This window comes from Taeniopygia guttata, chromosome 27 (assembly GCF_048771995.1).
Source record: "Taeniopygia guttata chromosome 27, bTaeGut7.mat, whole genome shotgun sequence".
Taxonomy (NCBI): Eukaryota; Metazoa; Chordata; class Aves; order Passeriformes; family Estrildidae; genus Taeniopygia; species Taeniopygia guttata.
In genome coordinates, this window is record NC_133052.1 from 4,354,198 (window position 1) to 4,375,368 (window position 21,171).

At 49.4% G+C, this 21,171-nt stretch overlaps 3 protein-coding genes and 1 pseudogene across 4 annotated transcripts; 2 read left to right on the plus strand and 2 right to left on the minus strand.

The window, feature by feature from the left end:
* The first annotated feature begins 2,079 nt into the window (after nucleotides 1-2,079).
* On the plus strand, nucleotides 2,080-2,385 carry LOC100227127 (feather keratin 1-like). The gene has a single exon (XM_002187831.5). It carries the CDS (start codon nucleotides 2,080-2,082, stop codon nucleotides 2,383-2,385), a length of 306 nt encoding a protein of 101 aa, XP_002187867.3.
* A 3,843-nt stretch (nucleotides 2,386-6,228) lies between these two features.
* LOC100226410 (feather keratin 1-like) lies at nucleotides 6,229-7,024 on the minus strand. Of its 2 annotated transcripts, none has more exons than XM_002189953.5 (2): nucleotides 6,926-7,024; nucleotides 6,229-6,555 (listed from the first exon to the last, which is right to left on the minus strand). In XM_002189953.5, the coding sequence occupies exons 1-2, from the start codon at nucleotides 7,022-7,024 to the stop codon at nucleotides 6,229-6,231; spliced, it is 426 nt and encodes a 141-aa protein (XP_002189989.5). The 2 variants fall into 2 exon arrangements, with proteins under 2 accessions (XP_002189989.5, XP_072775169.1); XM_072919068.1 differs by having other exon boundaries at nucleotides 6,229-6,536; nucleotides 6,926-6,998.
* A 3,705-nt stretch (nucleotides 7,025-10,729) lies between these two features.
* LOC100217483 (feather keratin 1-like) lies at nucleotides 10,730-11,035 on the plus strand. The gene has a single exon (XM_002187764.5). The coding sequence runs from the start codon at nucleotides 10,730-10,732 to the stop codon at nucleotides 11,033-11,035; it is 306 nt and encodes a 101-aa protein (XP_002187800.5).
* A 5,159-nt stretch (nucleotides 11,036-16,194) lies between these two features.
* Nucleotides 16,195-17,689, minus strand: LOC115490634 (feather keratin Cos1-1/Cos1-3/Cos2-1-like; annotated as a pseudogene).
* Nucleotides 17,690-21,171: the final 3,482 nt, after the last annotated feature.

Genomic DNA, 21,171 nt, shown 5'->3' on the forward strand with positions numbered 1-21,171 from the left:
TGCAGGGCATCACGACACAGCCCTGGGCCTTTGTGGAACTGGCACCTGGGAGCATCCAAAATTGCTTTAGGAAGGGATTTCTTCTCTAACTGTGGAACATGACCCCTCTCCTCTGCTCTGCGGTGCTGAGAAATCAGTGCCATAAAGAGAAGTTGCCCAGTATAAGAGAGGCACAATCATACTGGTGCAGGTCCAGCAAAGGGCCTCAGACCCCATGAGGTGACTGGAACCCCTGGAACAGGAGGGACTGCTTGACTGTCCACCCTGGAGGAGAGGGGGCATCTGGGCTCACTGCTCAGCAATGGCTGAAAGAGCTGTGGGAGGAGTCCAGAACACAGAACCAGGCTCTCCTGAGTCTTCTCCAGAGAAGGGACAAGAAGAAATAGGCACACTGGAAATAGGGAAATTCCGGGAAAGCATAAGAAAAGACGTTATTAGTGTGAGGATGATAAAGAACTCGCTTGCAGTTGACACAGGCAAGTTGAGGATTGTTTGTGCTTGTAGAAATTCAGGACCTGGCCCTGAGCATCCTTTAAGAGCTGATCATGCTGTGCAGAGGGGTGCTTGGACTAGGTGATCTCTGAGGTTTCTTCCAGTCTCATAGTCTGTCATGGGAAAAAAACAGTGATGCAGAACTGTTTTTTTTTTTTTTTTGAAAAGGAAAAACTGGATGTGAACATTGGAATCAAGGGCAGCCTTGGCTGTCACACCACAGAAAGTGGAGAGTAAGTGCTGTGTCAGGGAGGAAATGGGTAGCAAGGTACATCCCCTGCACATCAAAAATCTTGCACTCATTCAGGCATCTGGCAGGATGGAGGCACCTGTGAAAAGAGGTTAGAAAAGCTTGCAACAGCTCAGGCATCCTGTGGTCAAGGATTAAGAAAAGTCTAGGAAAAGCACAAGAAACCAATAGGAGCTCTGAGAATAGGGGATGTGCTCACAAGTGCCCTGGGTACAAAACCAGGTTACAGCAAGGAGTGCTGCACTTCCCTGCCCTGCAGACATGGAGGCAGCTGGGATGCATCCATGAGGGCAAGGGAATGCCTTCAGTAGGCAAATTTCCAGTGAGGGACTCTCTCCACCTGAAGCGAGTCATGCTCTAATTTTGTGTTGGCTGTGTGTCAGCCATTTGGTGTGAGGCCAAGCCAGGAGTGTGTGATGTCTGAAGGCTTTGTTCCAGGCCAGGATGAATTCCCCTCCAGCAAGGGCAGCTCCAGCCATGCAGAGAGAAAATATCTCCAATATTGGGCTGTAGCCAAGCCCAGAGCTCCAAACAGACAAACAACACACCTTGCCTTCAGCAGGACCTTACTGTCTGCCAAAGAGGGTGGAAATCAGTGTTACCATTTTTCCCTGGTGCCATGATCCCTTCCTTCCAGAGACAATTCCAGTACACCTTCTGTCTGTGCTGTATCCCTGCTTGGGAAAGCCTTTGGTCTTTCATCTCAATACTTGAAAGGACCCTTGGATGACTAATGATCACGTCAGGAATGAGGAAAACAAATGGCAATGTTGATGGAAACAAAAGCACAGCCTGTGGCATTAGGTAGGATATTTTGCTTTGGAGGTGAGTCTGTAGGAAAATTACTACCCTTGTGCAGTGACTCTGCGCCTGGGGCAGAGCAGGGGCAATATAAGAGAGAGCTTGTCCTCACTCTCTCATCCACTCCTCTTGCCTCAGTCTGCTTGGGATCGAGGTGAGTCGGGTCACTTTTCTCCTCTCCTTCCTCTTCCTCCTCCTGTTTTCCAGTGCATACCTCTCACTTGGTCCTATGCTGCATCATGGGATTGCTCTCTGTGAGAGTTGAAATGTGAAAGAGGGTCGTGTGGAGGGAGGCTGGGGATTTGCTGAAGTGAGTGATAGTCTGGGCAGGAACATTCTGAGATTGGTTGCTCTTGGCAGGGAACCCGTGGGCTAAATGTGAGGAAAAACCTGTGGGCATCCTTGCATCTTCAGTTCTTGAGTTCCTGTCTCCGTCTTGGCTTGAGTCATGGTGTGGTGACAGGCTGCACTACAAACACTGCTCATGGTCTGCTCCTCTCTGCTCTCTGTGCCAGGTGCTCCTGCAGCCCCAAGCCATGTCCTGCTACAGCCCGTGCCGGCCCTGCCAGCCCTGCGGCCCCACCCCGCTGGCCAACAGCTGCAATGAGCCCTGTGTCAGGCAGTGCCAGGACTCCACCGTCATCATCGAACCCTCGCCCGTGGTGGTGACCCTGCCCGGCCCCATCCTCAGCTCCTTCCCACAGAACACCGTGGTGGGATCCTCCACCTCGGCTGCTGTTGGCAGCATCCTCAGCTCTCAGGGAGTGCCCATCAGCTCTGGGGGCTTTGGCCTCTCTGGCTTGGGCAGTGGCCTCTGTGGCACCAGGTGCCTCCCCTGCTGAAGCTGCTGCCGCTGGCCCTGGGGAAGGAACCCAGGGACTCCCAGGATGGAACCGCCCTGGGCACGCAGCATCGGCTTCTTGCTTCCCGAGGGGCTGAGCAACCCCAGCAGCCCTTGCAGAAGGACAGGGCCAGCCTGGGCTCTTGGCAAGCACAGCCCATCCCTGCCTCTGTCCCCTGCCACTCTCTCCTTTCCCTCCTGTGTCCTTGTTCCCTTGTGCTCCCTGGGGCTGTGATCCCCACACAGCCATCCTGGGGAGCACCTGCTGGCCCTGCTCCCTCTCTGGATCAGGCAGATGGACACCTGCTGGAGCACAGATTTCCTTCTGTCCCTCATGCTCTCTGCATTGGAACCTCCAGACGGACCAACTTTGTTTTTGTGTTTTGTCTCATTAAATTTCTGTTGCATCCCAGCCCATGTGTTTGTGTCATTCTTTCCTCTGCAGGTTCTTTCTCACTATGCCCAGAGGAAAATATGTTTTTAAGAGATGTTTTTGTGAGGGTTTTCTTGGGATGAATATGCAGTGATGGATAATAGCCTTGTATAGGTTGTACACAAGATGGAGTTCAATTTCACCAAATTAACCCTTCTACTGGTTCTTCACAGTTGGAGCTAGATTGATGCTGATAACACAAAAATATATTGGGTTTTTCTGGGCAGTGCTTGCCCAGCATCAACACTATCTCTCCACTCTCCTCTGCAAAAGGCCATGAAGTTGGATGTGGTCAAGATTTTGGGAGAGGACATAGCCAGGCTGCCTGACCCACACTGGCCAAAGGGATATTCAATAGCATGTGACATCATGGTCAGCAAAAAATGCTGAGGGAAAGGAAGAGGGGGCTGGCACGGGAGCATTTATTAATAGATTGTTTGTCAAGGAAGAAACTGCCAAGTGTACTCTGTTTCTGCTTCCCAGAAGAGGCTAGACATTGATAGTGGATGGAAGGTGATAATAAAACTATTTTTTTCCCCTGTGTTTTTGCAGTCTTTCCTTGCTTTTCTTCATTAAACTACCTTTATCTCCACACACACAATATTAATTTCATCTTCTCCCACCATACTCTCTCAGGAAAGGGAGTAATTGAACGTTTTGATGGGCACCTGAGGGCCAGGAAAGATGAGACTGCGTGGGGGATAAGAAAATAGACCTCTCCATTCTCATCCATGAATAATGCAGGTTGTTCTGTTGTGCAAGCTCACAAAGTCCTTTTCCATCTTAGTGTGAGGTGTTGAAAAATACTAATTAACTCTATTGACCTAATGTGGTGTTTGAAGTAATTGATGTCAGGGTGGTGTAAGAAGAGAGAATTTTTTGGTGTGGCAACAGTGAAACTTGTCCTGAGGTGGCTGGTGGCAGCTTTTAACACAACCCTGGTGCTTGACTGGTACTATCAAAGGACAGGGGTCGAGACAGGGGCCCAAATCACTTCTGAGAATGTCACGAGTGAGTCACGCATCCGAACTACGTTTAAGAACGCAGTAGTTGAGGCAGACACCCAAATCACACATGAGAACACCAGGGCTGAGGTAGGGACCCAAACAACACCTATGGTAATTGTTTCTTGGAGAAACTTGTTGCTGTCTGTGGTAGTGGTGGACGCAACCTTCCCTGAGAGCGTCTTGTGCTCTTGTGGCAGAAGGCACGAGAGCACCAGCACAGACACAGACACAGACACAGACACAGACACAGACACAGACACACACACACACACACGCGTGCGCAGACAGACACACAGACAGACAGGCACACACGCAGCAGCTCGATAGTGAAGGCATGGGACGGTCCAGGCATGGAGTCCTAATGTGCTGCATTTCAGGCAATGCTGAAGGACTCCATAGGCCAAAGACAAAGGAGGGTCCGGGTTATAAATACAGGGAAAGAGGGGGTGGAGAAGAGCATCAGGGATCCAATGGTCTGAGAGCTCAGGGGCGGTACTCTGGGAAGGGACCAATAGGGAATGCCAGGGTGGATGGGTGGGATTACAAAGACCAATGGGATAACAGAGAAGGGAGAACATTCTAGAACAAAAACATATAGGGGTAAAAGGGGTAGAGAACACCGATGGGCCAGTGGGAAGACAGAAATGGGACAAATTAACATAGTGCTGCAGAGCACCATGGACGAAGCTTCTTTCCTCCCCATAAGCTCTGAGGAATGCCCGGAGCCTAAGGTGCTTCCCTGCAGGGCATTCCTGGTGCCTTCTCCCCAGCAGGCTCAGGGACCTCCACAGAAACTGACTGCTTCTGGCTCTAAAGTGGGTTGTATTCGCTGGATAAAAATTTGGCTTTATGGTGGTGCTCAGGGAATGGTGGTGAATAGAGTTAAGTCCAGTTGATGGCCAGTCACTAGTGGTGTTGCCCTAGTATTTAACTCAGTGTTTGGTCCACTTCAGATCAGTATCTTCATGCATGACCAGGGCCAGGGGGTCAAGCGTATCCTCAATAAGTTTGCAGGTGACTACAAGCTGGATGACACTGTTAATCTTCAGGAGGGTAGAAAGGTTTTACAGAGGGATCTGGACATGCTGCATCAATGGACCGAGGCCAATTGTATAAGGTTCAATAAAAAGAAATGCTGGGTCCAGCCCTTGGGTCAAAAAAGTCCCCTACATCTCTACAGTTTTGGGGCAGAATGGCTGGAAAGCTGCCTGGGGGAAGGGACCTGGGTGTGCTGGCTAACAGCAGTGGAACATGAGCCTAGACTCCATCATAACTGCTGGGATAGTCCACAGGCTGAACTTGGATGCTTATTGGATAAGAACCACACTATGCACACTGAATAATTTTATTAGGGATTAGAGCTTGCCTTTGTATTTCTTTGAATACATTTTTGCAGTCTGATACTATCACTGGCAATCCTCGAACCATAACCTGTCACAATTTTATGTTATTCGGAGTATTATTCCACAAACTGTCAGTGTCAATCCTTCACTGGTGTTTGCAGTCTCTGGCAGTAGGGAACATACTCAAATACAGTGCCAGACCCACTAAGGGGTCAAAAAGTGGGAAGACCTGCTGAGGGGTCTCCCTGACTGAGGGTGTTTCCCTGACTAAGTCAGTCGAGCTGGCCTCCAATCCAGCAGGATGGCTCTGTGCAGGCCCCCCCTAATAGAACACTCACAGAGTGGTTGGGCACAAGGGTCTCAGCTTTTCTGGGGCACTGACAGACAAATTAAACACTAAGGGTCAGGGAAATCTCCCTTTTTCATGTGGCAGCATCTCTGATGGAGCTCTAGTCATTGAACTGTGTTGAATCATTCCATCCAGCCCTACACAGGTAGAGAAGTTTGAAAAACAGAGGATCACCCTGTAAGCATAGTCAAAGCTATCCTGTGATAACGGTCTCTGTACAACCATACTCAATAACCCCCCATGTGATTTTGTGAGGGCAAATACAGGGGAAATGATGACAAAAAGGCAATGGCTCAAATGCAGCAGAACTTTAATGAGTCAAAAGATGAAAACTAGGTAAATCTGAGCTAAAGGAGCACCAGAGGCAGATAGGAGTATGCACCAAATAACTGTGGTGGAGACCTCAGAAGATGTCCGTCTGCCTGCCCTGCAGAGAGAACAGGGCCAGCAGGTGCTCCCCAGGATGGCTGTGTGGGGATCACAGCCCCAGGGAGCACAAGGGAACAAGGACACAGGAGGGAAAGGAGAGAGAGGCAGGGGACAGAGGCAGGGATGGGCTGTGCTTGCCAAGAGCCCAGGCTGGCCCTGTCCTTCTGCAAGGGCTGCTGGGGTTGCTCAGCCCCTCAGGAAGCAAGAAGCCGATGCTGCGTGCCCAGGGCGGTTCCATCTTGGGAGTCCTTAGGTTCTCACCCTGGAATCATCACCAGCAGCTTTAGCAGGGGAAGCACCTTCTGCCACAGAGGCCACTGCCCAAGCCAGAGAGGCCAAAGCCCCCAGAGCTGATGGGCACTCCCTGAGAGCTGAGGATGTTGCCAACAGCAGCCGAGGTGGAGGATCCCACGGCAGTGTTCTGTGGGAAGGAGCTGAGGATGGGGCCAGGCAGGGTCACCACCACAGGAGAGGGCTGGATGGCCACGTGGGAGTCCTGGCACTGCCTGACACAGGGCTCATTGCAGCTGTTGGCCAGCGGGGTGGGGCCGCAGGGCTGGCAGGGCCGGCATGGGCTGTAGCAGGACATGTCTTGGGGATGGAGATGTACCTGTGAGACAAGGGAGATGGAAACAGAACAAAAACTGTTGTTAAAGAGCACTCTTTTCCCCCACTAAGAGTGAGATAAGTCACAAGTTGGAGAAAAGAGCTAGGAACTTTGCAAGTGAGATCCACAGGTATCACATTACTTTCTGCCCAAATGAATCCTCTGGACAGCAACCAATCCCAAAGAATTTCTTTCCTAGCCCATAGCTCATGAGACACTTTACCAAGTTTCAGCCTCTGGTGATGACAGAAGTTCCTCCCCTTCCCTCTTCTGTGATAGCAGTTCCAAGACCCCACACAGGGCTGGGGCAGGTATGAGCTGAAGTGCATTAGAGGAATACGAAGAGAAAGAGGAGAAAAAGCTTCAGACTCACCTTGTACTGACGGAGATGGAGGTGAGAGGAGTGGATGAGAGAGTGAGGAGAAGGTCCTGCTTTTATACTGCTCTTGCACTGCCCCAGGCCCACAGACATTGCATGACAGCAGTAATTTTCTAAGACTCACCTCAAAAACAAAATGTTTTACGTAGTGGCGCAGGTTGTGTTTTGGCTTCTGTCAACCTGTTCTGCTATTTAATTTCCTCATTTTCAACATTCCTTCTCTGCTTTCATGTGCAGAGATGAGGCACCCAAGGATATTTTGAGTGATGCTGTGTCAGTGAAGGCGGATGATGTGTTTGAAGTGTGGTGGGGTCCCATGAACACAGGGGATGTTGGCTTGGAGTGAATTGCAATTGTATACAGCTCCCCTCGCAGCTAGATGTTTCATTTATCTTCCTATTATTCAGCTTTTTTTCTGGGGAGAATGTTTGCCAGTTTGTCTGAGTATGCAGGACTAGGGACAACCAAAGCCTGCCTGGGTTTGAACCTGGAAAATACATGATAGGCACAATAAATTTTTCCAGGTAGATGAGAAGTCCAAAGGCTGACTGGAGTAGCTTCACTGAAGATGAGGGTTACAGGAAAATGGAGGTACTCAAGGGATTCTTGGTCTTTACTAGCAGGAATTGCTGTCAAGACACTGGGCTCCATAGAAAGTCATCAGCAGGAAAGACTTACCTGCACTAGGGCAGGATCAGGTGTGGGAATGTATTAACAGATGGACTGAGATGAGTGTGTGTGGTTTGATGCTGTGCACCTCAGGAGGGATGGCTGGTGTCTGGTTGCTCTCAACTCCCTTTGAAAGACTTGGCACTCACAGAATGCATCTCAGGACTGTGAGAAAGCCAGTGGATCTCTTGTCTTCAAGAAGGCCATGAAAAAGGTGCCAAGCCTCACCTCAATCTCTGCAAAAGCAATGGAGCAAATCAACCTGGCAGCAACTTCTCAGGGTAAAAGGAGTTGACTGTGAGGGGTCATCATGGATTTCTGGAGTCTTGACAAATCTCATTACATTGTCAGATTTTGTGCCTAGGTGAAGAGGGTGAGGGAAGTTTAGCAAATGTTCATCTCATCTAACTTAGGCCTTTGATGCTATTACCTGTAACAATCCTGGGAGACAAACTGACAAAATACAGGCTGGGGAAGTAAGTAGTACAGAGGACTGAACTCTGTGAATATTGTTGGTCTCCAAGGGTTGGTATGAGGGGCACAAAGTCCAGCTGGCAGAGACTCACACTTGGTGCACTGCAGGGCCTAGACTGGGGCCAGCGCTGTTTAACTCCTTTATCCAAGGTCCTGCACTGGGGGAAGAAAAATCTCCTCCCCTCTACAGGCTGGAGATGATTGTCTGCCAATGAGCTTCGTAGCAGAAGACAGGGTTTCTGTAGGACACCATGGAACAGCCCTGGGCCCTTGTGAAAATGGCATCTGACCATATCCTGAGCTGCTCAGGAATAAGGTGTCTTTCAGATGGAAGATAATCTCAGCAGTGCAGAGATAGAGGAGACAATGATTCTCCCAGTCTTTACCTACAGGATCTCCCAGGCTGCTGCATCCCCTAAAAGAGTTCTGAGAAGGTGAGGGAGCCTTCCCAGGAGTGAAAGGGTATCAAAAAAAAAAAAGACTGCCTGACAAGAGTCAACCAGTGAAAGCCTGCTAATGCCTTTTAGGTCATGGCTTCTATAAAGTGAGTTATTGACTGTCTGGACAACTGGGCCACAGGAGCCCTCTAACAGTCAAGAAGGATAAATGGCAAGATCTGCACTTCTCACTGAAATGAAAAAACCTCTTCCAGCAGTATGGGCTGGAGACAGGACTATGCTAGAGTCTTAGAGCCTCAGCTCTCTTTCCTCTTGTGAGAGATATGCCTTGGGGAGAGGCTTGGAGGGTGGAATGGATGCACAAGCATCATTCTCCTGGCCAAAGAGACCAATGCTGGGTAGAGGAGGTCTCCTGAATCTCTGTGGAGGGATAGAAGGGGTTGCAGAAAACATCTCCCCACTAGCTGGGACTCATCAATGGCCCCATGCATTGAGTATTCTCTTGGCATCTGTGCTTCAGCATACCTTGTTTACCATGCTCAAAAAGACTTGCTTGGAGAGCAACCCAGCACCCTTGGGGAAGCAGGAACTTGTCCAACTCCCTAGTAAATGAGAGCTGTCAGTGACAACCCCTGGAGTGCCACGTACCTCAGAACACTGAGGGAGGGGTTGTGCTTGTAAGGGCCTTGGGTACAAAACCAGCTCTCAAACCACATCAAAGAGTGATGCACTTCTCTGCCCTGCAGACATGGAAGCAGTTGGGGTGTGTTCCAGGAGAGCAAGGAAACGCCTTCAGTAGGCAAATTTCCAGGGGGAGACTCTCCCTACCAGTGACAAGTCACACTCTAATTTTGACTTGGCTGTGTGCCAGCCTTTGGTGTGAGGTCAAGCCAGGAGGGTGTGATGTCTGTAGACCCATGTCCCTTGCAGGGATGCAACTGCCCTCCAGCAAGGGCAGATTCATCCATAACCCAGGAAAGCTGGTTCAAGCATTGGGCTGAACCTGAGTACACACCTTCAGGCAGCCACAATAGCCATTGCTGACAGCATGACCTCCTTGCCCACACTCCCACAGCTTCAGGGGCTCACAGGACAGTCAACATGTTTTGGAGAAGTCTCTCCTGCTAGTCAGGGTTTAAGGCATGCAGCCAAAGCTCATGACACTGTGAGGAGAATGGACAAACAAGGTGCTGTGCCAAGCCCCAACATACCCCTCATGTAGTGAGGGGAGATCTGACTCCACCAGAACTGTAATCATTGTCCTTAGGAAGGATGACAATTTCTTTCTTCATGGTGACTGAAGGCAGTGATGTGAGATCCCCAGAGAGTGCCATGAGAGGGGATGAATCTTCCAAGCAAATTTGTAAAGGATTGAGAGAGAAGGATAAGTCACGTCATTAGGCACAGTAGCCTTTGTGCACCCAGGACAGACTCCTGCATTAGCAGGGGGAGAGTCAAACCTTTCAGTAATGGGGTTTGAAAAGAATATCACCAGATTTTCCAGTTCCATGTCCTACATCCGCACAGACCCCTCCTGCACTTGAGGGTACATCTTCAGGTGATAGTGACATGATACATCTTGGGAAATCATTGGATCTGTCATCCTGGAACTTAAAAGGAGCATACATAGCATAATGGGCATGTCAGAAATGAGGAAATGTACTGGCAATGGTGATGGAAAACAAAACACAACCTGGGGCATTAGGTGGGATACTTTGCTTTAGAGATGAGTCTGTTGGAAAATTACTATCCTCATGCAGTGACTGTGGGCCTGGGGCAGCACAGCAGCAGTATAAAAGCTGTTCCATCTCCTCACTGCCTCATCCACTCCTCTCCTGCACACAATCTCCTTGGGAACAAGGTAAGTCTGAAGCTCTTTATTCTTCTTTTTTTCATTCTCATCATTGTGCTTCTACGGAATTTTTCAGCACAAAGCTGTCTCTCCTTTCTGTACCTGATTCTGGGTTTGCTTTCTATGGTAGAGGGAAAGGCACAAAAGCAGTGACATGAAGAGAGGCTGGAGGTCTGTTAGGTGTCTCTTATGGTATGGGCTAGGAAGGGATCTCCCAGAACTTGGTTGTGTTTTGCAGGTATATTTTGGTCTTTGGAGAACAAGAAGCCTGTGGGCCTCCCTATGATCCTTCCAGCTCTTTGAGCTCATGTCTTCTTTCCCTTGTGGTGGTGTTAGAGACTTCTACTCACTTAAGCTTTTCTATTCCCCTCTCCTCTCTGCCAGGTGCACCTGCAGCCCCAAGCCATGTCCTGCTACAGCCCATGCCGGCCCTGCCAGCCCTGCGGCCCCACCCCGCTGGCCAACAGCTGCAATGAGCCCTGTGTCAGGCAGTGCCAGGACTCCCACGTGTTCATCCAGCCCTCGCCCGTGGTGGTGACCCTGCCCGGCCCCATCCTCAGCTCCTTCCCACAGAACACCGCCGTGGGATCCTCCACCTCGGCTGCTGTTGGCAGCATCCTCAGCTCTCAGGGAGTGCCCATCAACTCTGGAGGTTTTGGCCTCTCTGGCTTGGGCAGTGGCCTCTGTGGCAGAAGGTGCTTCCCCTGCTAAAGCTGCTGGTGATGATTCCAGTGTGTGAACCGAAGAACTCAGCAAGATGGTACTTCACTGGGGATGGAGCATCAGCTTCTTGCTACCTGAGGGGCTGAGTAAACCCAGCAGCCCTTGCAAGAGGATTCTTGGGAATCACAGCCCATCCCTGTCTCTGCCCTCTTCCCCTCTGTTGTCTCCCTCCTGTGTCCTTGTTCCCTTGTGCTCCTCTTGTGAGCCTGACACATCCAGCCAGGGGAGGACCTGTTGGCCTTGCTCCCTCTGTAGGTCAGATGGACTTCTAGAAGGTTCTCAGCTACAGCTGTGGGGAACAGTCTCTTATCTGTCCCTCGTGTTCACTGCACCATGACCATTGCTTGAAATGACCTAATTTCCCTCTCTTGACTCATTAAAGTTATGCTGCATTTAAGCCATTGCCTCTGTGTCATTTTTCCTGCAGATGCTTTCCCAAAACAACCAGGGAACAAGATGTTGCTCAATCTTTGTTCTGAGAGGTGTTTGAGGATGGCTCTGAAGCAACTGGTAACACAGGCTTACATCAAGTTTGCTTAGTCAGACACTGGATTACTTTCTGCTTTCTAAATATTGCAAAACTAGCAGGATGATGACATTCCAGATGCCAAAGGGATTTTATTGCTAATGACATCCAGGCCCAACTTTATTCTCTGTGGATGGAAAGTTCATATAGAGCACCACTTTTTCTCTAGTGCACCAGTACAACTTGGTCCGTATCTGCCAATGCTTTTTATGCCATGAAATTTCCACTTCTTTGTCATTAGAGGGTCCACTAACCACAAGAACTGCATGCCAGAATCCCTTTACTTATGCTTAAACACTCCACCTGGAAACAATCCCTCCTTTTTTTGTTGTGGGATAAAAACCTTTGCAAAGACCAAGAAAGTTTTTGTCACTGAGGTATTGGACTTAGTGGAACCTTTAATAGTTTCTTTCAGCCTTTGGAACAGTGCAGTGAGACCAGGTCAATGTAGGCTAGTCTACGAGGAAGTGTGGTCTTGGGACATGGAAAGATAAAATTTCCACTGCAGAATCTTTTCATCGCTTTCTCCATCGTCTGAAGAGTGGCTGCTATCAGAACGAGGTTCATTGGCTGGACATGTCTGGCTGTGTAGGCGAAATAGCTACTGCACCCAGACCTCAGCCTTCATAGACTCACCAAATACCCTGAGCTGGATGGCACCCACAAGGATCATCGAGTCCAAATCCTGGCCCTGCACAGATACCCATCCTGCCATCCCACCCTGTGCCTGAGAGCATTGTTGAAATTTTCCTTGAGCTCTGGCAGCCTTGGGACTGTGACCATTCCCTGGTCAATATCTGACCACTCTCTAGGGAAAGACTGTTTTCCTGATATCCAAACTAGATCTGCTGCTGAGAAACAAGAGACCCACATCCACTCCCAACTAGAGATGTTGTTTAATTAGTTCTTACCCATTCAATTATTTCAGTCATATCCTAATCTTATGTACTATTACTTTTTTGAGTTATTTATTGCTTTAATACTTTTATGAGGTTTTGTTATTGTTGTCATGTTAGTTATGTTCCCTTCTTTTGTAAAGTGCTCATGGAAATTGATAGGAGAAGCCTTTTTAATTAAACAAAAAGGTAGAGATGTGGAAGCCCATGGGCCTACTGGGGAGAGAGCAACAATGCTCCCCTGCAGGGAAGCACCTTAGGCTCCGGGCATTCCTCACAGCTTAGGGGGACGAAAGAAGCTTCGCCCATGGTGCTCTGTAGCACTATGTTAATTTGTCCCAGCTCTGTCTTCCCATTGGCCTATTGGTCTTTCCCACCCCTATATGTTCTAGAATGTTCTCCCCTCCCTGTTATCCCATTGGCCTTTGTAACCCCACCTATCCACCCTGGCATTCCCTATTGGTCCCTTCCCAGAGTACCGCCCCTGAGCCCTCAGATCATTGGATCCCTGACGCTCTTCCCCACCCCCTCTTTCCCTGTATTTATGCCCTGGACCTCTTGTTGTTGAGTTAGGAAGGGCTGAAGGAAAGCAACATTGACTCCATATTCAGGAGGCATAAAGTGAGCTTTATTAGGAGCTTTACTAGGAGCTATATTTTATAGGCAGGATCGTTCACCCAAAACCTGATTAGTTCTTAACAACGCCCCCCACACCACTGGTTAATTAGGAACGACACCTTCTTTCCATAAACATCACGTACAATCATTCCACATGTTCACAAATACCAGATGTGGGGAATAATGCAAGAATTGTTTTCATTCTTTTCTCTGAGTGTTCTCACAGTTTTCCCCAGGACAATGCCAGGGAAAGATGTCTGTTTCTGACTAAACTGTCACATCCACATAGACTCCTGCTTAGTCTTTGGCCCCCGGACTCCCTCAGCATTGCTTGAAATAAAGCACATTGGAACTCCATGCCTGGACCCTCCTGTACCTTCACTGCTGAGCTGCCGTGTGTGAGTGTGTGTGTGTATCTGTATCTGTCTGTATGTCTCTGTTTGTCTGTGTGTGTGTGTGTGCTGGTGCTCTTGCGGCTCCTACCTGTTGGCATAAGACACTCTTGGTGGCGTCCACCACCACCAGAGACCACAAGAGAGAATCACCAAACTACAGCGTGTCCTGGTCCAATACCCTCACTCCTTGAGGCCCAATCCTTTGCCTGTCAGGAGATGCAAAATCATCTGAAGTGAGTATTTTCACTGACTTCTGAGGGAAATTTTTCCACAGGTACCTTATCTTGCACAGATTATATCTGTGTGCTATAGCAAATCTGGAAGTTAGGTTAAATTATACTTTAGAATAAATGCCATCAAATTGCTATTAAGGGTTATTTCTCTCTTATATTGTTAAGTTTAAGATATAAATCAAGGTATACATTAAGTTAAAGTACTGTTAAGTTTAAATGTTTTTAAGCTTTAGGCCACTTTCCTTTTCATCCTTGTTTACACTTTTACACAAAGACAGACCTTCCCTCCCAGGTATTTTCAATTAATTTCTGTTTTGATTGCCTGGATTTTGTTTGGTTTTGTTATTGCTTGCTTCCTCCTTGTTGTGTCTTCTTGTGCCTTTGTTGTCCCCCTGTTGTCCCTAGTTGCCCTTTGTAAATACAATTAATCCTGCCAAATAATCTGTTGTGCTTTGTAGTTTATTATTCAATCAGACTTTTGTTTATACCCTTGCTGGGGATTTTTTGAGCAATCTCAAGCAAACTGATTCAGGACACTCTGGGAGTCCACACAAAGCAGACATAGATTGAGTGGGAAATGTCATTTGTGGAGTTTTGAAACAAAAGTGATCATTCAGTGTTTCAACAACACACCCTGACAGCACAGCTATGCCCGACATATATTCTTTAACTGGGGCAATTAGCACCTTCTTGACAAATGGGGTGGTGTCCCCTATTGTTGGAGAACCTTAGCTTGGAGGGTGGGGGTGGAACTGCCCCCCAAGACACAGGTCTGGGAAGTCTCTTCATTAGCAGCAATATCGCCATGTAATGCAGTAACTCCTGCACCTGTATCCAGCAGAACTGACCATGCAGAGTTCCTCCAGATGCCAGTTCATAGTTAGAGGAACATGGGGGCATCATGACTAACAACCTGCTCCCAAAGAGGGGCTATAATGCTGCCATTTGAGGGGACCCGCCAACCTGCTGCTCCTGCTACCTTGGCATCTGTCAGGATTGTGGAGCTCTGTGGTGTCAGGAGGGGTGGTGGTGGGGATTACTTCTTCCGGCAGATGTGAACTTCTGCCAACAGCAAAACATTTCTGATGTTGTAATTCCATTTATTTCTGACTGTGGAACAGCAGCTTGCACACAGTCATTCCACATTTGTTTCCTTGTCTCCCATGAGGTGATACTTTTCAGTTTTGTTGGCCTATCCTTTCTCACTACCTGCACAGCCAGCTCGGGTCACAGCTCCAGTATCCTTCCAAGCATTTGTTAAGGCACTTACTGTGGGAATTGGCCTATCTGTGACTTGGAATCAGCCAGACTTTACTCCAAAAGAGCCAAGCGCTAGTTTCAAGCCCTGGGATTTATTTAATTTAGGGTGAGCCTGAGAATTCCCCCATAAGCCTTTGGTGTGATTACATTAAGTTGTCCATGTTCTGCTCCCCTATTGGTTACTTATTTCCCCTATATGGTTATAGTTCTAGAATGTTCCACCCACAAGTGTATATATATTGTTGCTTTCTCCTTGTTTTGGGTCTTTGGATCCTGCCCCTTGTACCGCGCTCGACTTCTCCATGTTTGTTGGTTTTTTCACCCTTTATTAAAGTAACTTTTTGGGCATCTTATTGAACCTCATTTTTTGCCACCCTCACCCTAAAGTCAGGGAACCAGAAGGGTTTGTCGCAGCCACCCTCACTGTGACAACTTATGTTGTACCATATGTGACTGCTGGTTTCAAGTCATCGGGTGCCCCCTTCACAAACTGCATTTTAATGCTTCTCATTAGTGCCTCTTCATCAGGATCAGATCCTGTCAGGGCATGAGCTGCTCCCGTCTGCTGCAGCAAACAAATATCTTCATCCGTTGTGCACCAAGTCCCAAGGGAGCTCACTGACTCAGCAGAATGTGTGTTTTCTGTCCAAACCACTCCACACAGTGAGACACAGTGAAGGCGCAAGCAGAATCGTGTCCCTCAGGACCCCTGATGTTCCATAGCTGAACACACCCCTGTTTTTCACTCTTCCATCACTCCAGGGAGGCCCAGGGTTCTGATCTGAGCCTGCCACATCCCCCCAGAGCAACACCTTTCTCTCTGGCATCTGGAGACAACATAGGAAGAGACAAGGACCACACAGAGGCACAGGCTGGGATGCAGCAAAACTTTAATGAGTTAGAAGAAGAAAAGCAGGTCCTCTGAGTGAGCATGGCGGTGCAGAGAGCACCAGGGGGATGTAGGAGACTCTGTCCCTTGGCCACAGTGCAGTTCACATCTTGGATGGGGCTTAGCCATTGATCACAGCCCAGGGGAGGAGATGAGAATAGGGACAAGAAAGAACAGGAGGGAAACAGGCAAGTTAGACAAAGGCCATGGTTTGAGACCACAGAAATAGCTCTTCCCAAATGCCATGGATTGCCTCTAAGTGACCATGTTCAGTCCATTTCCATCTTCTGGGTTCTGGGGTGTCTTTCAGTGGGGCAATCACCAGCAGCTTTAGCAGATCCTGTTACAGTGGCGGTCGGTGATGCAGGAGATGTCAAAGCCCCCAGAGCTGATGGGCACCCCACCACAGCTGAGGATGCTGCCAACAGCAGCCGAGGTGGAGGATCCCACAGCGGTGTTCTGTGGGAAGGAGCTGAGGATGGGGCCAGGCAGGGTCACCACCACGGACGAGGGCTCAATGACGATGGTGGAGTCCTGGCACTGCCTGACACAGGGCTCATTGCAGCTGTTGGCCAGCGGGGTGGGGCCGCAGGGCTGGTAGCAAGGGTTGCAGGGCGGGTAGCAAGGGTTGCAGGGTGGGTAGCAAGGGTTGCAGGGCGGGTAGCAAGGGTTGCAGGGTGGGTAGCAGGGGTTGCAGGGCGGGTAGCAGGGGGGGCAAGGCTGGCAGCTGGACATGGCTCTGAATCACAGGTGCACCTGGGAGAAAGAGACAAGATGGGGATGGTTAAGGAGCCACCTTTCCGCCCACAACAAGGGAGCCAAGACGCAGCCTGACCTGGGAGATGCAGCCAGTGCAGGAACAACCACACGACTCTTTGCCTGGTCCCCACTTTTTAGTCAAGAGTGTTGCAGCGGGATTTCATGATTTACCCCAGAACCCTGGGTTCTCCCCTGAAAGTGTCCTCCCAGATGTGTCAATCACTCCTCCTTTTGCCACCCTGACCCCTCCCAGCACTGTCTGTCACTCCCGGCACTCCAGATGTGATTGGGCTGATTCATAAATGCCCTCCACCCCCAGGAAGCATTGGGCCATCCAGGTGTCCTTTGTCCCTTGAGACCTCTTCTCCCGTGCCTGGTTTGTGGTCTCCCTATCCCTTCTCCCACGCCTCCCCCAGGTAAAAGAGAGGGGAACCATGGGTCGGGGAGTTCTGATGGAGCAGTGATAGGATTCGGAATTCTGCTTGGAGCTGCTGCTACATTCAGAGGCCTGCGGGCCAGAATAAAAACTCTGGATTTAACCCTCCATCAGAATCGACTCCTTTCCTTCACCATAGCCTTAAAAGCCTCTCCAACAGCGGGAAACCTGAGGAGTGGAGCCCCTGTGAGGGAAGTTCCATCCCACCACCACCTGAGCTCCGGCATGCCTGAACTCGTCTGCACGTGCCCAGCTGCAACATTCAGCTAGCCAAAAGTGTCTCTGGGGTGAAACACCACAGTTGCCACCATTTGGTCCAGCAGCAGGGGCCAGACAAGCCAGAGCATGTCCCATTCCCTATATTGGAGCCACCAATACAAGGGAACAAAAGTTCCCCCAGCCCAGACACAGGCTCTCTCCACACCAAACCCTCTCTTCACCTCCCTTCCCAAACAGGCAGCCCCAAGCCCAGTATAAGACAGCACTTCCAACTCACTTGCTTCCAGAGGAGAAGAAGGACAGTGAAGTGGATGAGAGAGTGAAAAGCTGGGATGCCTTTTATACTGGTCCTGCGCTGCCCCAGGTCCAGAGGAAGTCTCTCTGGAAACAATAATTTTCTGAGAAGCTCATTTCAAGTGCAAAACACTCCAATTAATGATATGAGCTGTGTTTTGTTTTCCTGTATGGCTGCATTTTCATTGCCTTCTTTGGCAACACACGTTTCTCCCTGAAGGCTCCTTTTTAGAGCTGGGCATGGAAGCCCACAGACCTGTGGGACAGGAGCTCATTGGTGCCAGAAGAAGATGAACCTTGAGTGCCAGAGGCATTGCCTGCAGTCTGGGGACATTGGCTGGGGGCACTCCCGTGGGCTTGTTTGCAGCCCTGTGGGCAGGAAGGGCCCTGCTGCTCCAAGCCCTGGAATGCTTGCTCAGATGCTAAAGGGCTACTGGACGTGTTATGTGCCATGTCCCCTTCCTCCCACCGTCTAAAATCTCTGATTGACACTGGCCATTGTGTCTGCTGTCCCAGCTGTGTCCCCTCCCCACTTCTTTTGCCCCACTAATTGAGGGGGCAATGTGAGAAGCAGAAGAGGCCTTGATGTGGTGAAAGCACCACTGACCAAAGAGTGCTGCCACCATGTGTGCAGCCGTGGGCTTGTGTGGCAAAGGAGACTCAGAGAAACCTCTTTGGTGGGTAAGGCCAGAGCATCCTGGGAGAGGACACAATGAGGTTGCTTGTGGTAGTAGGGGATTATCAGAGAGAGTCCATGGACTAGATGAGGCCCAACAGGTTCACCAAGGACTTCTGAGAGCAGCATTAAGAGGAAGACAGACAAGAGAGCAGTGCTGACAACCAACCTGCAAATGCAATGGCCAGTGTCAATCAGAGATTTTGGAGGGTGGGAGGAAGGGGACGTGGCACATCAACACGTCCAGTAGCCCTTTAGCATCTGAGCAAGCATTCCAGGGCTTGGAGCAGCAGGGCCCTTCCTGCCCACAGGGCTGCAAACAAGCCCACGGGAGTGCCCCCAGCCAATGTCCCCAGACTGCAGGCAATGCCTCTGGCACTCAAGGCTCATCTTCTTCTGGCACTAATGAGCTCCTGTCCCACAGGTCTGTGGGCTTCCATGCCCAGCTCTAAAAAGGAGCCTTCAGGGAGAAACGTGTGTTGCCAAAGAAGGCAATGAAAATGCGGCCATACAGGAAAACAAAACACAGCTCATATCATTAATTGGAGTGTTTTGCACTTGAAATGAGCTTCTCAGAAAATTATTGTTTCCAGAGAGACTTCCTCTGGACCTGGGGCAGTGCAGGACCAGTATAAAAGGCATCCCAGCTTTTCACTCTCTCATCCACTTCACTGTCCTTCTTCTCCTCTGGAAGCAAGTGAGTTGGAAGCGCTGTCTTATACTGGGCTTGGGGCTGCCTGTTTGGGAAGGGAGGTGAAGAGAGGGTTTGGTGTGGAGAGAGGCTGTGTCTGGGCTGGGGGAACTCTTGTTCTCTTGACTAAGAAAGTGCTTTTGTGGGCCTGTCTGTCCTTGCCCAGTGGAGGGGACCAGGCAAAGAGTCGTGTGGTTGTTCCTGCACTGGCTGCATCTCCCAGGCCAGGCTGTGTCTTGGCTCCCTTTTGGTGGGCGGAAAGGTGGCTCCTTAACCGTCTCCATCTTGTCTCTTTCGTCTCTCCCAGGTGCACCTGTGATTCAGAGCCATGTCCAGCTGCCAGCCTTGCCCCCCCTGCTACCCACCCTGCAACCCCTGCTACCCGCCCTACAACCCCTGTTACCCGCCCTGCAACCCCTACTACCAGCCCTACAACCCTTGCTACCAGCCCTGCGGCCCCACCCCGCTGGCCAACAGCTGCAATGAGCCCTGTGTCAGGCAGTGCCAGAACTCCACCATCATCATCGAACCCTCGCCCGTGGTGGTGACCCTGCCCGGCCCCATCCTCAGCTCCTTCCCACAGAACACCGTGGTGGGATCCTCCAACTCCGCTGCTGTTGGCAGCATCCTCAGCTCTCAGGGAGTGCCCATCAGCTCTGGGGGCTTTGACATCTCCTGCATCACCAACCGCTACTGTAACAGGATCTGCTAAAGCTGCTGGTGATTGCGCCACAGAAGGACCCCCCGGAACCCAGAAGATGGAAATGGACTGAGTGTGGAGATCCTGACCATTGCTTTCAGAGGCATTGAGCACCCATGACTCCACCCACACTGGAGGAGGGGTGTCTGGGCTCTCTGAATCCTTGGTCCTGTCTAAATTGCCTGTTTCTCCTGCTCATTTTTCTCTCTTTTTCTTCTCTGTTGTTTTGTCCTCCCCTGGGCTGTGATCAGTGGCTAAGCCCCATCCAAGGTGTGAACTGCACTTTGGCCAAGGGACAGAGTCGCCTTCAATGCTCTGGTGGTCTCAGCACTACCATGCCCACTCAGAGGACCCGCTTTTCTTCTTGCAACTCATTAAAGTTTTGCTGCATCTCAGCCTGTGCTTCTGTGTGATCTTTGTCTCTCCCTATGCTGTCTCCAGCTGCCAGAGAGAAAGGTGTTGATCTGGGGAGATATGGCAGGCAGATGAGAGCCCTGGGTCTTTCTCGAGTCGTGGAAGAGTGAGACACTATAGCAGGATTTTCTGCCCTGTAATGTGGGCAAGCAACTTGGAGAATGCCTTGTTTGCCAGGCGATCAGTAGTGGACTGAGGGGGGTCTCTGTATCTGGCTCACCAAACCCCAATCAGCATCCTTGCATTGTTACAATGACAGACACATGACTGATTCTCACTCTATACTATACAAGTCCAGTCCAATTTTAGACACTAGGTTCTTCTAACATTTTCCTGCTTGGATGTGTGTGTGAACTTTCCTGCTTTGGACTGGAAATGTTGCTTCAAGACTACTCCTTTATGTCAAGTAAGAGATCTGCCCATGATACCCATCGGTATGCTGAGCTGCACCAATATCTATTTCAATAGTTCTTTATTTTTGTGAGCTTTAATATAATTGCTTTAATTGCTTTGATATAGTGCACTGTCCTACCATATTCTATACAGTACTAATAGTTTTAGGTTTTATACTTTGTAGTAAATAATTCTGATAAATATATTTTGTCTAATAATTTGCCACAATAGTTCATTTTACATATATATGTATGTATGTATGTATCTAAAATTGTTCATAATTAATACTGTGGGACAAAGTTATGTAAACCACTCACAGTCTAGGGCTAAGATTGGATGCAGCCTAACCCACACTCCTCTCTGAGGAGGAATTTAGAAAGCCAGCGTGTCCTCTCTGCACCTCACAACTCAACAGGACTTCTCTAATAGAAGATGCCACTCCACCAGTGACAATTTGGTGTAGTTGGCAGGATGCCAAATTTGAGAAAGAGACAAAACAGAATATTTACAGAGGCACAGTATAGTCAAGAAAACCAGGGACGTGGTACTTGAAAAGGAAAAACAAGCTGCCATTTTGGTGAGAGAAGTATGTTGCCCAGCAATGAAAGAAGTTATTTAGTCTTTGTTTTACTTAACTAAAACTTTGCAAATTAGAAGTTGAACACCTTGGAGAGAAAGATGAAAAGGAATTGAATGCTAAAAAGAGATTGGCTGAAAACTTGAGG